General features: G+C 39.0%; 1 protein-coding gene across 1 annotated transcript; it reads left to right on the forward strand.

Moving 5' to 3' along the window:
* Positions 1-1,866: 1,866 nt before the first annotated feature.
* Positions 1,867-15,204, forward strand: metrnlb (meteorin like, glial cell differentiation regulator b). Its single transcript, XM_051704852.1, has 4 exons — positions 1,867-2,093; positions 5,156-5,547; positions 10,996-11,055; positions 11,171-15,204. Exons 1-4 carry the CDS (start codon positions 2,008-2,010, stop codon positions 11,488-11,490), a joined length of 858 nt encoding a protein of 285 aa, XP_051560812.1. The 5' UTR covers positions 1,867-2,007; the 3' UTR covers positions 11,491-15,204.
* Positions 15,205-16,572: the final 1,368 nt, after the last annotated feature.

Consider the following 16,572-nt stretch of genomic DNA (forward strand, 5'->3'; position numbering starts at 1 on the left):
TCAATTTGGTCAGGATACTTTTATCTCTTTTCTCCTCTACAGTCGTTTATCTTGCTTTATTTTGTGTGTGTGTGACAGGAGAGAGATTGGAATGTGTGTTTTCCATTAAGACATTATCTGGGCCACGTTCCTCTCTCTCTGTCTCTCTCTCTCTCTCTCTGTCTGTCTCTGTCTCTCTATGTCTCTCTCTCTCTGTCTCTCTGTCTCTCTCTCTCTCTCTGTCTGTCAGCAGCTTTGACGTGTCTCAGGTGATGGAGCGTGCTGTAGGTGTGTGGTTGAGGAGTCAGGTTAGGGGTCATGGCCTGTAAATATTTAGGATGGTGTATAGGTGAAGGGTCAGAGCGCAGCATGAGTCATTACATCACATAACACCATCTGATGTCTGACATAAACACATCTTGACATAGTACACTGAAACACAACACCTCTCATGCTCGACTGATATTTCAACTCTGCTACTGTGATCTCTGTGGTATTTTCTGGTTTCATGTTACTGTTTGCAAATAAGTGCAAATGTAAAAAAAAAAAAAATGTTGCTTAAATATAAATCTTGTTCTGTCTCAGTATCAGTGAGATACTGCAGATATTGTTGCTCTTGTATGATTTGTTCCTCATTTGTAAGTCGCTTTAGATAAAGGTGCCTCCTAAATAATTAAATGTAAATTTAAGAGCACAACAATATGAATTAATAATTGCATTAATTAACGTGGGATTACTGATTAATACATTTTAGAACTATATATATATATATATATAATTAATAATACTCTTATGAAAATTAACCATGGTATTATTACTATAGTAATATTGTAGCAACCATGACTTTAGTACCCATGGTTAATTTTGTGGTTTTATAGTGTTACAACAAATACCATGGTTAAACTGTTTATCCGCACTCATGCCATAATTCAGCCGACAGCGCATCTTTTTCTTCATTTGGCAAAATGGACTCAGCCCAGATCTCAGCCTATTTAGTTTGACTTAACGCCAAATTAATTTCTGTCCTTGCTTTGTTTCTTTTAGTCGATCACACCAGACTCCAGCCAAATGCTATTTCAAACAAAAGCATTGCCATTTCATTGCAGAACCAAACCAGAAGTGCCAAATGTAAGCCAGATCTGGCCCAAACCCTACTGATATCTCGGATTCTGTTGTAAAAGCATGGTTTTGTAAGGGGTATCATTTATGTTTTTATAGTCTTACATATTTAAGGACAGCTCTTGAAAATGTACCGAATCATGGTCATGCTATATTAATATTTTCCGAGTATGTGAACGGATGGGTCGGTTTTGTGACTGCACGCGAGGCGCGTGCGTCTGTAATAACAGCGCGCGCTCAGCCACACCTGATACGACTGTTCATAGAGCTAAAAAATATACAGGAGAGCCTCAAGACACACACAGGAAGTCTTATACCACCTTAAAAGAAAGTACTGTGCCGCTGGTACCATGAACACCATTGCACTCTTGTGACTGAATAATCAGCCATATTCAAGTATCGTGGAAATGTGGGTATTCCAATGTATTTTACATGTTTAAAGATGTATTAGCATGCAAATACATAATACTGCATGCATGCATGCATGCACACATGCATAATGAACATGCATCATAATATAAAAAAAAATAAATAAATAAACAAATCTGCATAGGTTGTGGTTATACATTACAGTCAATGAAGACACACAGCTGGTGTACTTTTAAGACAATAATGGGCTTTTTGCACATGCATAAAAATATTTTGTATAAGTAAAAAAACAAACGCTCGCATTGTAGACGGAGGCGTGGTTTGGAGGTGTGTCATGTCTGTGATTTTTGGATGTGGGTGAAAGTTTCTGCTGGATTTATCTGGTGGGTTTCAGTCACACTCGCAGCATGAACTCTTCACTCTGGATTTAATTTGACTCTCATCTCTGTTCTCATCTGTCACCTATGAACTGGTCATGTAGTCTGAACTGATCAGGCACAGTGGATTCTAGTTCGAGTTGGGCAGATTGTTGGGGTTTGGATGATGATTTTAGTAACACTTTTATCAGCTCTTGTCCTGTGTGGATCTGCACAATATTCCAGCGACCAGTGCAACTGGAGAGGAAGGTGAGACTTCATTTGAAACTTTTTATAAATAGGTTTTGTAGTAATATGTTATGTAAAATTGTATGATTTTATTAGTTTATTTTAAAAGTTAAATAAAAAGAAGTTACAGATGCATTACTATTATAGGGTAATAATTTGGACATAATTGTTAAAACATGTGCTTTTTGAATAGTGATCCTGGATACATGTATTGCTTATTTAATTTTTTTTTTGTTTTGTTTTGTTTTTTTTACGTTTATATGAATACCTAAATGTAGGCCGGCACACACATTTTTAACTCAGGTTTTACTCTGTATATTACACTATATTAAATGTCTTTGATCACCATTAGCCTATAAATGCTTAAGATGATGGGGGAGGACATGCACTTTTATATTGGACATGTGCTGTGCTGACATTCGCCCGATTCACCATTGTTCTTTTGAAACGATTCTTTTAAATGATTCAGTGGAAAGTCAAAACCTGCAAAAGCGTTTGTAGCAGGGGCGGGGCCAGAAGGGTGGCACTGGGTGGCAGCTGCCACCCTAAAAATGTTCTTCGCCACCCCAGCCTCCAACCTGTCAGACAAACTTACTGGATGCCACCCCTTACTCAACACTTGACACCCCTTTTCCACCCCTGCCAAAAAATCCTGGACACGCCCCTGGTTTGTAGTACTTATTTCATGCAAAATATGTATAAAAATTATAACACTAGAAAGCTTCGGTTTTGAACAGGTTCATTGAAACCATCCGTGCGATCGGATTCAGCGCTGAGCAGCATTCGTTTGGCTTGGCTTCACTCGTACTTATTTCCTGCGCTCACAGTGACGTTCAGCTCAGTCTGTTCGTTCTCTCAGTTCGCTGTACTTCATTACCTCTGTTTAACTTTAGCTGACTTGCACTTTTCTTTTCAACTCGGTCGTTTAGCTCTTTGAACCAGACCGCGCCGAATCTGGCCTCTATTAGGCACTCCACGGCTTAATTGACTCCAGAAAATGATTTAATAACGTTAATTAAAAGCCAGACGGATGAAATGGGGGGAATTTAAGGGTCAGGCGTGTGGGATTCTGGTCTTTTTCTCCGGAGGACATTTGGCACCGATTTCAGTAACAGAAACCAAAGTCCAAAGAAAAAAAAAAAATCATTTGTTTAATTATAATGCCAAGCCATGAACCCTGTAGCTGCAGTCTTAAAATACTTCACCCAATTCTGAAAATTAAATCATCATTTACTCACCCTCATGTCCTGTGGAAACACAAAAGGAAACCTTTCGAAGAATGTTCATGTTGCTCATTTAAAAAAGAACCATAAAATATTACTCAAATTTTAGCTAAATTACTTAAATTCTTGTCTTTTCCTCATGGAAAGCAATCTTATACAAGCAAATCCTTCTTTTGGACCAGTTCTGTACCATTAGTTAGTAAAACCAATTCGCAAAGTGTTTTTAAATTGCATCAATTTATGAACTTGTGAAGTAGGTGACATGTAACCATATCCAGTATATTTAACCAACTTTATCTTTGATTAAATACTCCTGTTACCCCTTGAGAAACTTAAAATGCCTTCTGGAAACAATTAATCAGTGTTTTTTAATCGATTAATGGGTTTTTGAATCAAACCTTCTGAATGAAATGATTCATAATTAGTTCCAGCCCTCAATTTTTTTAGTGCACGGCACAAAATGAGGGTATAATTTTTCAGAGGAGACAGTCTGACACCTGGTGAAGAGTTTATATCTTAAAGCTTCTGCACACCCGTGGGCATGAATCCAGCTGAAACAGGCACAAACACTGTAATCATCCCTAAATTAGCAACCCACAACCACTTTAAAGTGCTGTCGCAGGGAAAATAAAAATGTCACATCTGGATGACAGCTTGTTTTACTTTTTTAAAAAACAAGATAACGTTCATCTGTTTCCATGCAGCACCAATGAAGTCAAAAGATACCAATATAACCCTTCTTATGAGCAAGAAGTTGACTTAATAACTGATCTGTCCTTATTGTACAGAAAGCCCTCATGAGGTCTGAGAGATGATGTGGAGTTAGGTTCTGGAAAGGTCAATGGAATGGATAATCAAGCATGAAAAAAAACTTGAGACATCCAAATTTGTCACGGTTCTTTAAAGCTCTCGGATTTCTGTCTCCTTTGAAATTGAGCAATTTTATTCCTCTGTGCTGACAGAGGCTCATGTTTACATATCAGCCTCTTTTGGTGTGGTGTAGTGGTTAAAGCACAGGGCTGGAATCCAGAAGGTTGATGGCTCGAGCCAAGGCCGTTACTAGGATGAGATCTTTGGTGGGGCATTTAGACCTTTAGTGTTGGCCGTAGGTTTTCTCGTTTCGCCATCCGAACAGGGAAGGGGAGGCTTGGTCGTTGTGCCATCCTACTGGGATGGGGGTGTCTGAAGTTTTTGTGAGGCACAAGAAAAATCAGCCCCCCATTAGATCTGGCTATGGTCGAGCCCCTTAAGGAGAACCTTGGATAAGACACTTAAGCCCAAAGTATTCTTCGGTCAAACGCGAAAGCTAAACATCTGCGTACAGGATGCGTGACGCAAATTTCGTCATCAGCAGAGTGCTTGAGCACTGAACACATGCAGCCCGATTTTTTTAACCGTGCGTGCTCTGAACTCGCAGTCTGCATACAGTATGTGCCTGGGATTATAAGCACTAATTAGTGGGTCCACAAGGTGGCAACACTCACAGTTGAGCCATTGCTGTCACGAAGAAGCGCTAGAAGAAGATCGCCACTAAACATTTGAAGACGAAGGTACTGTAGAAACAACAGCAGTGGATGTGCATGTCAAGAGGGCATGTTTGAGGAGATCAGGAGATACCTGCTGTATCTCGAGTCTAAAGGGATATAAAAACACATTTATGGGTCTAAACTCCTTAAAATAAATAGTCCACTATCTCATAGCAGTTGTAGTGCGAATGCGCCAACCACCTGTTTATGCGCACAGTCAACTGAAGAATACTTTGAAAGGCTTGCATTCGACTGTATGCAGGCGCATAGCTTTTGTGTCAAAGCGAAGGATTCTTTAGGCTTAAACCACTCTTTGTCCTCTTTTTCTCTGCAGTGGTCTAATGCATGAGTCTCATGCACGGGATGTAGAGCAGGTATATCTGCGCTGTGCAGAAGGCTCCTTAGAGTGGCTCTATCCCACAGGAGCCATCATCATCAACCTCAGGCCCAATCTGCAGTCGAGGCCCAGAGGACACCTCCACGCTTGCATCAAGCCTCGGGGAGACTCGCGGGGGGGCTCTCTATACGTGGAGCGAGCTGGAGATCTGAGACCGCTGCTGTCAGAAGCAGAGCAGGCCGCTGGTCGAGTGCGCTGCTTTAGTCTCCAGGAGGGGGTGCTGTTCGTGGAGGCGTCCGTTCAACAGGACATCAGCAAGAGAATCACAGCGTTTCAATATCAGCTAATCTCAACAGAGACACCAGGGGACGAGCTCTACTCACCTACAGGTACACAGAGAGAAAGTGTTTGGTGTATGTGTCAACTAGATAGAGAAAAACTGAATTTTTTTACTTTCTTATGTTTGTAAATTCTGTTTACTATAAGTTGTATTCTTGGGCTGTGGAGCGATTTAGCCCAAAAATGTATAAACAATATATTACAAACTCAAACTATTTATATATTTGTTCTGAAGTGATGATTTACAGTAAGCGATATCATAATGTATCATCATAATTTAAACATCCATTGTGGCCGAGTGGATTCAAAATGTTTAAAGCAATTCTAGTCACAAATAATCAAGGCATGCTTTCCACGTTTTTTCTTTAAATGTCCACTGAAGCAGTATCCTAGAATATAGGTGTGTTCCACAGAAAGAAAGAGTGCTCAAGAGAAGGGTTGGGGGTAGAATAACAACATTGTCAAATGGTCGTCATTCACATGAAAGACTAGTTGAGGGAGGTAGTAAATGTCTGGCCACATTGACCCATGTAAAACCTAAACCACAGACAAAACACCAGCCCCCCTGCCTTCGCACCCAACAAACCCCATGTTCTGTGTGACAGAAGAAAATAAACACTCTAATCAAGAGGTCTCGCTCGGGTCAATCAGCCTCTAGAGCTGCCAATCACAGCCACTGCATACATTTGGTCTAACAAGGTTGAGGTACACTCTCATTGACTAGTTTCATATTAGAGACATAGTTATATTGGATGTGCAGGTATGGTGAGATGTGTTGATAAAGACAAAATAGAACTTATACAACTTAATTGTTTCAAGAAGGATTTATAGTATAGTTTTCCAAGTATGGAATACTAGTTTACTACTAACTGAATATGGCACTGTGTAATGCTTATTGTAGTTTTTTTTAATAGCATGTGAAAATATAGCCTCTCTTTTGTTTCTATTTTCCCTTCCCCCGTGACTTTTTCTGTCACGCTCTCTTATCTCTCATACCATGAGGGTCACAATTTATAAACGTAAGTCTTAAGGTATCCTTAGATCCTCACCTGTTGGTCTCACTCACTCTCAAATTGGACAGGCCTCCTCCGATTCATCTACAGGGATTAGAGTGTGTGTGGGTGAGGTTTTGCCAGCATTGTGGAGACCAAATGTCCTGACAAGAATAAAATCACATACTGCATATTGTGGGACCTCTCAAAAGTCACCACTAGCTAAATGGTTTTATAAATTTACTAGAATAATGTCTGGCTGAAAATGTGAAACTTCTAATTCCGTCATCATTTACGCAAGCCATCTTCTATTTTCCAAACAAAAAAAGTGAAAGGGGACTGGGGCCACGTTTAAACTTATTAAGATGCATTTTAGGCGATCTGTTTGAAATGGGATGATGCTAAAGATGGGTGTAAATGGGGTCCAAAACATTTTGATAAATGGTGGTCGATTTTTCATGGTTGAATCTGTGCATTTGACCACATTGGGCTCGTAGTGTACATGCTTATCTGTTCAAATGTGTTCGAACAGCAGCGAAACACCTGTCAATCAACCGCTGAGCTAAAACAAGAATTTTAAACAGTTTTTAAGAGTTAAAGGAAATAACATCTCCAAAGTATACTCTTTTGACCGTACAGAGGCGTTCGTCAGATGCACGATATGACTGCTTTGTTTTCCTCTTTTAGCATAAGTCAACAGCAGACACATGCAGCAATGACATGCAATGATACAGATTGTCCGTGTGTCTAGAAAACTTGGCCGCACGTAGATAGTGTGCGTGTACTGTACTGAAGTTGAAATTTGTGTCACAACCACAATGTGTGAGATGTAGCGGCACACGGAAACCAAAGTATACTTTGGCCTTAAGTTATTGTATAGATACAGAATTGAAATTTATGGCTGAACTAACTCTAACTAAAGTCTGCAGTGCTTGTAGAATAATGACATTGTAATAACTCTTAAATGGTTTAGAGTCATAAATGTTGTAACATTATAGCTCAGCTTTAAAAACCCTCTAACGACTGTAATGCCGCTTTCGTCAACTGCGGTCCAGGATCCATGGCCTGCTTTAGCTGATCATCCACTCACACTTGTGCTGTGTGTTCATTTTAAAGAGCGTTTCAGCACCTCATTTCTCCTGCTAACAGCTGATCAGAGGTCTGAGGACAGTAAAATGTGATTCAGTTCATTTTGAGGCTTCAGTTGTGTGCCATCAGTAAGAGGAGATGAGGCATCCCACCCCATCCTCCTCATCACAATCTCATCTCCACCCTGTAATGAGTCGTTCAGCAGTGGGGGTGATGAAAGTTGTTAAAGAGCTCTTTTAGATCTATTTTAGTTGGGGAGCCTGTGTGTGTGTTAATGTATATTTGTATGAGTTTAAATGTGCTCTTGTGTATAAGATCTGGTGAGAAATAATTTACATATCCTAATTTACATACTGTAATATTTATTTAGCTGAAGCTTTCATCCAAAGCAACTTACAAATGAGGAAATGCTTCAACAACAGCAATTAATCTTTAAATACAGTAATATGAGTAGTGATGCAATAGAAATTTAAGCTAGGACAAACTATATTTTTACATGTTGTTGTGTTGTGAGTGGTTTGTAGGGGAGTGGTTTTAAGAGAGTTGCTAGGGTAAGAGATAAGGCCAAAGTACACTTAGGTTTTCCATGCGCTGCTGTGTTTCGTGCAGTGTGCACGTGATGAAAGTTTAGACCATGTTCACACTAATACTTTTTCGTTTTAAATCACAAACAAATTTCTATATGTTTTTGCCTTCCATCCACACTGAAACGTGTTTTTATCCAGCTTTTCGAAAATGCTCTCCCAAGTAGATGATTTTAAAAAGGTAGTCTTTGCGTTGTAGCGTGGACAGGAAAAAACTGAGATATTCGAAAACAATGACATATTTTTTGTCATGTGACGCCGTCATGTGATCCATTCAACCCAAAACAATCAAGATGTTTGTGGCGTTGTTGTGCCTGCCAATTACTTTGATAGTGTTGAAAACACTAAATTACTACAGTTGAAGTCAGAAGTTTACATACACTTTAGCCAAATACATTTAAACTCTAAAGTAACTTTAATACTTTAAAAGTTTTTCACAATTCCTGACATTTAATCGTAGAAAACATTCCCTGTCTTAGGTTAGTTAGGATCACTAATTATTTTAAGAATGTGAAATGTCAGAATAATAGTAGAGAGAATTATTTCTTTCAGCTTTTATTTCTTTCATCACATTCCCAGTGGGTCAGAAGTTTACATACACTTTGTTAGTATTTGGTAGCATTGCCTTTAAATTGTTTAACTTGAGTCAAACGTTTTGGGTATCCTTCCACAAGCTTCTCACAATAAGTTGCTGGAATTTCGGCCCATTCCTCCAGACAGAACTGGTGTAACTGAGTCAGGTTTGTAGGACTCCTTGCTCGCACACATTTTTTAAGTTCTGCCCACAAATTTTCTATCAGACTGAAGTCAGGGCTTTGTGATGGCCACTCCAATACCTTGACTTTGTTGTTCTTAAGCCATTGTGCCACACATGTGGAGGTATGCTTGGGGTCATTGTCCATTTGGAAGACCCATTTGCGACCGAGCTTTAACTTCTTGTCTGATGTCTTGAGATGTTGCTTCAATATATCCACATAATTTTCCTTCCTCATGATGCCATCTATTTTGTTAAGTGCACCAGTCCCTCCTGCAGCAAAGCACCCCCACAACATGATGCTGACGCCCCCATGCTTCACGGTTGGGATGGTGTTCATCGGCTTGCAAGCCTCACCCTTTTTCTCCAAACATAATGATGGTCATTATAGACAATTAGTTAAATTTTTGTGTCATTACACCTGAGAACATTGCTCCAAAAAGTAAGATCTTTGTCCCCATGTGCACTTGCAAACTGTAGTCTGGCTTTTTTATGGCAGTTTTGGAGCAGTGGCTTCTTCTTTGCTGAGCAGTCTTTCAGGTTATGTCGATACAGGACTCGTTTTACTGTGGATATAGATACTTGTCTACCTGTTTCCTCCAGCATCTTCACAACGTCCTTTGCTGTAGTTCTGGGGTTGATTTGCACTTTTCGCACCAAACTACGTTCAACTCTAGCAGACACAATGCGTCTCCTTCCTGAGCGGTATGATGGCTGCGTGATCCCATGGTGTTTATACTTGCGTACTATTGTTTGTACAGATGAATGTGGCACCTTCAGACGTTTGGAAATTGCTTTCAAGGATGAATCAGACTTGTGTAGGTCCACAATTTTTTTTTTTTTTTTTTCTGAGGTCTTGGCTGATTTCTTTTGATTTTCCCATGATGTCAAGTAAAGAGGCACTGAGTTTGAAGGTAGGCCTTAAAATACATCCACAGGTACACCTCCAATTCAGTACACCTTCTATCAGAAGATAATTGCCTAAAGGCTTGACATCATTTTCTGGAATTTTCCAAGCTGCTTAAAGGCACAGTTAAATTAGTGTATGTAAACTTCTGACCCACATAAAGTCAATTAAAAGTGAAACAATCTGTCTGTAAACAATTGTTGGAAAAATTCACAAATGTGTCATGCACAAAGTAGATGTCCTAAACGACATGCCAAAACTATAGTTTGCTAATATTAAATCTGTTGAGTGGTTAAAAAATTAGTTTTAATGACTTCAGCCTAAGTGTATGTAAACTTCTGACTTCAACTGTATGTAAGTTACTTTGAAAAACCTTCACATTGCATTCCTTTAAAAGTGATGGGAAGTTTACTCAGAATAGTTGGCTGGTAGCGGAACACGAGGACAGCTGTGTTGCAGACCGCACACTGAAATGACGCAGGGTCACGCTTCTTACGTTCTTTCTGCATGCGGAGTTAGGGGATTTAAGTGTTTTCTGGCATTTCAGTGTGGAAGAGCAAGGCTCAAACTCACTGGAAACACTTGCAGGAGTTGGTTGTGGGGGAGGCAAATAACTGATCAGAGGGCAAAGGTCACAGATCACAGCAACTCTTGGGTCCAGGGGGTCAGGAATTGGCTGGTTAGAAGGTCCCTGTTAGCACTTGCTGGTATATGCTGGATCTACACCACCCGATGGCAAAAAGCATGTTTCTCCATAGACAGCCATTCAAAAGTAGCTGTGTTTTATGACAAAATAAACACATTTCCAAGAACAATTTAAATTTAAATGACTTCATTACATTATAGCACATCGTTATCCATAGAGATGAATGGGGATGCTAACGGATAGCTCTCTCCAGGTATTTTATAGCTCTATGCTTGGGTCAGACACAGCTGGAGTTTGCAGGGTGTGACGCAACACAATCCAGATGTGCCCGAGAAATATGTATGTGTGTGTGTGTGTGTTTTATTCAGATGTTGTTAAGCAGTAAAGGAGAGAATTGGTTAAAGCACTAGATTTCTATACTTAAGGGGTAGTTTTGTTCAAAAGTTTTGATTTCCCTGCAGCCACATATATACTGTATATCAAAGCTGAATTCTCAGTCTAATGTTAGCGTGTATGTTTGTTTCAGCTGCATGCCGGCCCTGCACTGATCAGGAGGTGCTAATGGCTCTCTGCACCAGTGACTTTGGTAAGATTCTTTTGTTACCTCCCTCTGATCATATTTTTCTAATATTATAAAAATTCTGTCTATCTTCAGAATACACAAATCTTTGTCATCTTATATCTCTCTGTTTTTCTCCCAGCGGTGCGCGGCAATATTCAGAGCGTCGAGCAGGAGGCTGATGAAGATAGAGCATCGGTGGTGGTGTCACTGAGTCATGTGTATCGTCAGAAGAGTCGTGTGTTTGTGTCTGGTGGGGGGGGGCGCGGCCGCTGGACAGGTCGTGTGAAGACTCCCCAGCATTGCGGCCCACGGGCGGGACAGGGCGAGTTTCTTTTTACGGGAGCGGTGAGATTTGGGGAAGCGTGGCTGGGATGTGCTCCGCATTATAAAGACTTCATCAAACTCTATCAGTCGGCTCTGGACTCAGGAACAAACCCCTGCCATATAGACATGGACTGAGAACACTTGCACAGAGCTGCAAATACAATGCAGAAGACAAATTGAGATTTTGGGTGAATCTCACTACCTGTCAAGTACCGGTTCGCATCCTCGCTAAAAGTGGTCCAACTTTGGAAATGGTGAATTTAAAAAAAACTCAAACATGACTAGAACATATCCTGTAATTTTTTTTAACCCCATAATGAAAAAAAAAGAAATAAGAAATTATATTTTCTGTCATTCATTCATATTTTTGTCATTCTGACAATATTTTCATGACAATTAAGCACCTCCTCCCTGCCAATTCTTTCCGTAATGGAAAGAAAACTCTCATTCTCATAACTGTAAAAAAAAACAAACTCAAACAGCAAAAAAATATATAATTTTTTATTTATTTTTATTTGAAGCATATATATATATCATGGTCGTATTTGTTATACTGCCAATACTGATATAATCTATGCTGATTTTAATGTTATCATCATTGAGAATAAGAAAATACAGTTGAAAATAATTATTTAAAGGCATCATATAAAATAATAATAAAAAAAAAACTCAAAATTAAAACTCTTGGATCATTACTACGGAGCGCCTTAGAGAACAAGGAGGGAATTTACAAAAATGAACCATGGTTTTACTTCAATAACCATTGCTGAACCATGATATTCATAATAAAACCATTTTAATAACAGGAAAAACCAAAACTAATAATAAAAATCATAATCATTCTGAAGAAACAAAAGAAGAAGAAAAAAAACATGGTTACTACAGTTTTACTATAGTAACACCATGGTGTAATATTAACAAACGATGAACAATACTTATTAAGCATTTATTAATCTTAGTTAATGTTAATTACAACATATAGTAATGCATGTTTAAAATCAAAAGTTGTACTTGTTAACATTAGTTAATGCACTATGAACTAACATGAACTAACAATGAACAGTAGTATTTTATTAACTAATATTAACAAAAATTTATAAATGATGTAAAAAATATATTGTTAATTGTTTGTTCATGATACCTAATGCATTAACTAATGTTAACCAATGGAACCTTATTGTAAAATGTTACCAATAAGTTTTTCTAAAGTGAATCCAAGGACATGTTTTTTGGTAGAAACCACGTTTCTTTGGTGGTTTTCATGTAGTATTACTATGATTTTACTATGAAGTTCATGTTTAAAATATGGTTACTAAAGTAAGATCGTTGTGTTTACTATGGATTTACTACAAATTAGAGCCCGACCGTTATGGGATTTTTGAGACCGATACCGATTTTAGAGGGGGAAAATTCACAGATTACCGATATGGTGGCCGATATAGTTAATTTTTGAGCTGGAATGAAAACAGACCTTTTCTATGTGGATTGTTCACCGATTTTGCACCGATATGACTATGCAGAGGTACTCGGAAGGCTGCTTTCTTAAGCAAACATTTTTATCAAAGAATATTTGACATTATTATTAAACATTGTCAACAAATTCTAGAAATGAACACTGAGAAAATAAAGAATAAATACAAATAAAATAAATAACTAAATAAACATCAGTATTGTTTAGTATCAGTCAAATGCTGACCATTAAAATAAAGAATAAATAAAAATAAAATAAATAGCTAAATAAACATCAGAACTGTTTAGTATCAGTCATATGTGACTATTTTAATACTGCCAGTCAATTATTGGCAGGTTGTAAAACAAGAAGCATTTACACCTGCCGAGTCAAGAGATAAACAGCGGCAGCGGTGTTACACAGTATTCTGTTATACAAGTTCAGGGGAAACTTGCAATGGTGGAAAACCAGACTTTTAAATATTACATTTTGTAAATGCAGCGACTGGAATTGTTCGGTTGAAGGGGGTACCAAACTGTGAATGCTGAACAAAACAGTTTGGTGAATATATGTTTACACATTAGCTTCCACTCAGCTGACAAGGGATGAAAGTAGCTACGTGGTTAGCTAGTTAGCTATGAGCTCATTGTCATGGAGAGTAAAAGATGGACTTTATTTACTTTCCAGCATTGCGTCTCACCAACTAGGTAACAACGTAGCGTGAAATCAACACAAACACAATCCACCACCGCACCATTGTCGGCTAAGCTGCAAAAAGATGCTCTGAGAAACTATAGCTGGCTAACATAGAAAACAGATGTGATAAACATGAGTGACATGGTTGTCAGGGACAGGGTTAACGATATATTAGTAATATTGAAAAGGGAAAATGATGGGTCATTGTTTATTAACTTTTCAGTATGTATTTCACAAACTAATTAGCAACTTACCGTGAAGACTGCTTAACTCTGCAATGCTTAACTCCGCACCGCTTAACTCCGCACCGCTTAATTCTGCATCGCTTAACTCTGCATCGATTAACTCCGCACCGCTTAACTCCGCTTAACTCCGCACCGCTTAACTCTGCATCGCTTAACTCTGCATCGATTAACTCCGCACCGCTTAACTCCGCTTAACTCCGCACCGCTTAACTCTGCATCGATTAACTCCGCACCGCTTAACTCCGCACCGCTTAACTCTGCACCGCTTAACTCCGCACCGCTTAACTCTGCACCGCTTAACTCCGCACCGCTTAATTCTGCATCGCTTAACTCTGCATCGATTAACTCTGCACCGTTTAACTCCGCGACTCCGCACCGCTTAACTCTGCACCGATTAACTCTGCATCGATTAACTCTGCATCGCTTAACTCCGCACCGCTTAACTCCGCACCGCTTAACTCCGCACCGCTTAACTCTGCATCACTTAACTCTGCATCACTTAACTCTGCATCGATTAACTCTGCATCGATTAACTCCTCAGCGCTTAACTCCGCAACTCTGCATCGCTTAACTCTGCATCGCTTAACTCTGCATCGATTAACTCCGCACCGCTTAACTCCGCGACTCCGCACCACTTAACACCGCATCGCTGCAGAACCACCATCAGTTCAGCTCTGTAAACAGTGGAGTCGGAGCGCGCTTTGCTGGACAAACTACATTATGACACCAATTCTAAAGCATTGTTTTCTGCATTATATGTTCTGAAAAAAGTTTTCATATCTGCTCATATCGGTAAACATATACGGCGATACCGATATATCTGTGAAAGGCTAATATTGATAAATTGGTCGGGCAATACTACAAATATCATAGTTCAACTTTGATTACTAATTAAAAAGGTCACAATGCAACAAATAGGGCTTCATGTTATTTATGGAACGCATAACTTCTTATTTCTTTTTGATTTTGGGGTGAAACATGACCTGGACGTGCTCATGACAGGTTTCGTGAGATTCACCGTTTTAGTTAAATGGGTCTGGTGGAGCGGTTGGATGCATCTGAAGTGTGAGGTAAACACTGATAGACCCACCCTCAAGTTGTTCTCCTTGGTTACAGAAGTTTATTTGTTTGTTCCTGTTGCCTGATTGTTCACATCTGAAAGCGATACTGAGAAAGTGTGTTGTAACACTTGTGTGGATGCAAGTGTGTTTGTGTGTATCTATCATCTCTTGCCTGCACACATGTGCCGGAGGAGGTCACAGTGCTTTTGTTAAAAGCCTTGTTTATTGTTAGAGTGGTCAATTCTTCTGACTGAGTTCTTGAACGGTGTGTTTATGGGTAAGTTTGTACATGCATATTTGCATTTTGTGTATATATTGTATTTGTGTACGAGTTGCATTGTTCTGTTCCCTCAAAATGAGTTTCAAATTTCTAAGGAATAAAAACATATGGATTATTGTAGAATTGTGATTTTTATATATATATATATATATATATATATATATATATATATATATATATATATTTTTTTTTTAAATGCAATTCAAGCTCAATTTGATGTGTCATTGTGTTCCAAAATCCACCAGAATGCATTGCAAGTATACATTGCATTCTCACCATTGTCACAAGGGGTGCTATAGTAAACAGCGCAAACTGTCTTCTTCAGTCAGTTTTGTATTTCTGGTCAACTACTATTATGGCGAAGCAACAGTTTGAAGAAAATTTTGCTGAGCTAAAGTGAGTTAAGCTTTCGCCATGTTTATAGCTAGCTAACTGAATAAAAACACATCCAGTATCATGCACAGACATTTGAAGCTAAAGGCTACCCAATGACGTTCTGTCTTGCGCATGGTCGACTGCTAAGCTTTTCAAAGTATACTCTTTTTACCATGAGCCCATATGGACGCGATTGTCACATACGCTCTACGACTGCTTTGTGATACTTTTTTAGCATAGTCAACGGCAAGCGCATGTGCCAATGACGTGCAAAGACATTCTGCGCATATTGTGCTGATGACGAAATTTATGTCACGCAATTTGTGCGAGATGTACCAGCAAGTGGAAAACTGAAGTACATTTAGGCCTTAAAATGAGTGGTCTCAACACACTTTGAGCAAAAAACGCGAGAACAGGATGTGGTGTTATGTGCGAGGGCTTCTGTTTTTAACAAATATCAACAATAGGAAATAATATTATTTTCAAAATGTTAAAATATACCATCTACTCACTTTCCTGCAACAATGTAAACTTGCAGCTTTGAAAAGAGTATTCTTTGCATTGAGCCCATTGGTCACATGTCTTCTTGTCATTCGAATTCACAGATCAGAGTTCACCCAACTTGAACCTTCGTCTGCAGTAGAATACAACATTTATTTGCATGAGCTTAGGTTTCTGGATGCGTTTGAATGAAGTGAATGGAGGGCAAAGTATGACTTCTACAGTATCTATCCCCCCACCCCCCACCTCCTTCAGTACTGAGGTTCGTTACCACCACAGTAACGCAATAATCTCCTATTGCCATAAATATTGTGAAAATTCAATATAAGATCGACTTTCCAACATTTTATGACTCTGAAACTCTTAAGTTTTATTATTCCTTCATGCAAAATATTTCAGGCTATATCTCAGAATAGAGTTTTTACTGCTCGTTTCCCCCTAATTAATGCCAAGTTGGATCCTTCACTTCACTTTAGAGGGGGGTCAGGGACTTTAGCATACATCCCACTACAAATCTCCAGCACCCTGTCCTCCTTCCAGACACTATACTGATATAAAGTATTTCATGAATTCTTATAGTGTTGGATCATCTTATTGCAATTTCTCACA

The sequence above is a fragment of the Myxocyprinus asiaticus genome, chromosome 8 (genome assembly GCF_019703515.2).
Source record: "Myxocyprinus asiaticus isolate MX2 ecotype Aquarium Trade chromosome 8, UBuf_Myxa_2, whole genome shotgun sequence".
In the NCBI taxonomy this organism is placed as follows: Eukaryota; Metazoa; Chordata; class Actinopteri; order Cypriniformes; family Catostomidae; genus Myxocyprinus; species Myxocyprinus asiaticus.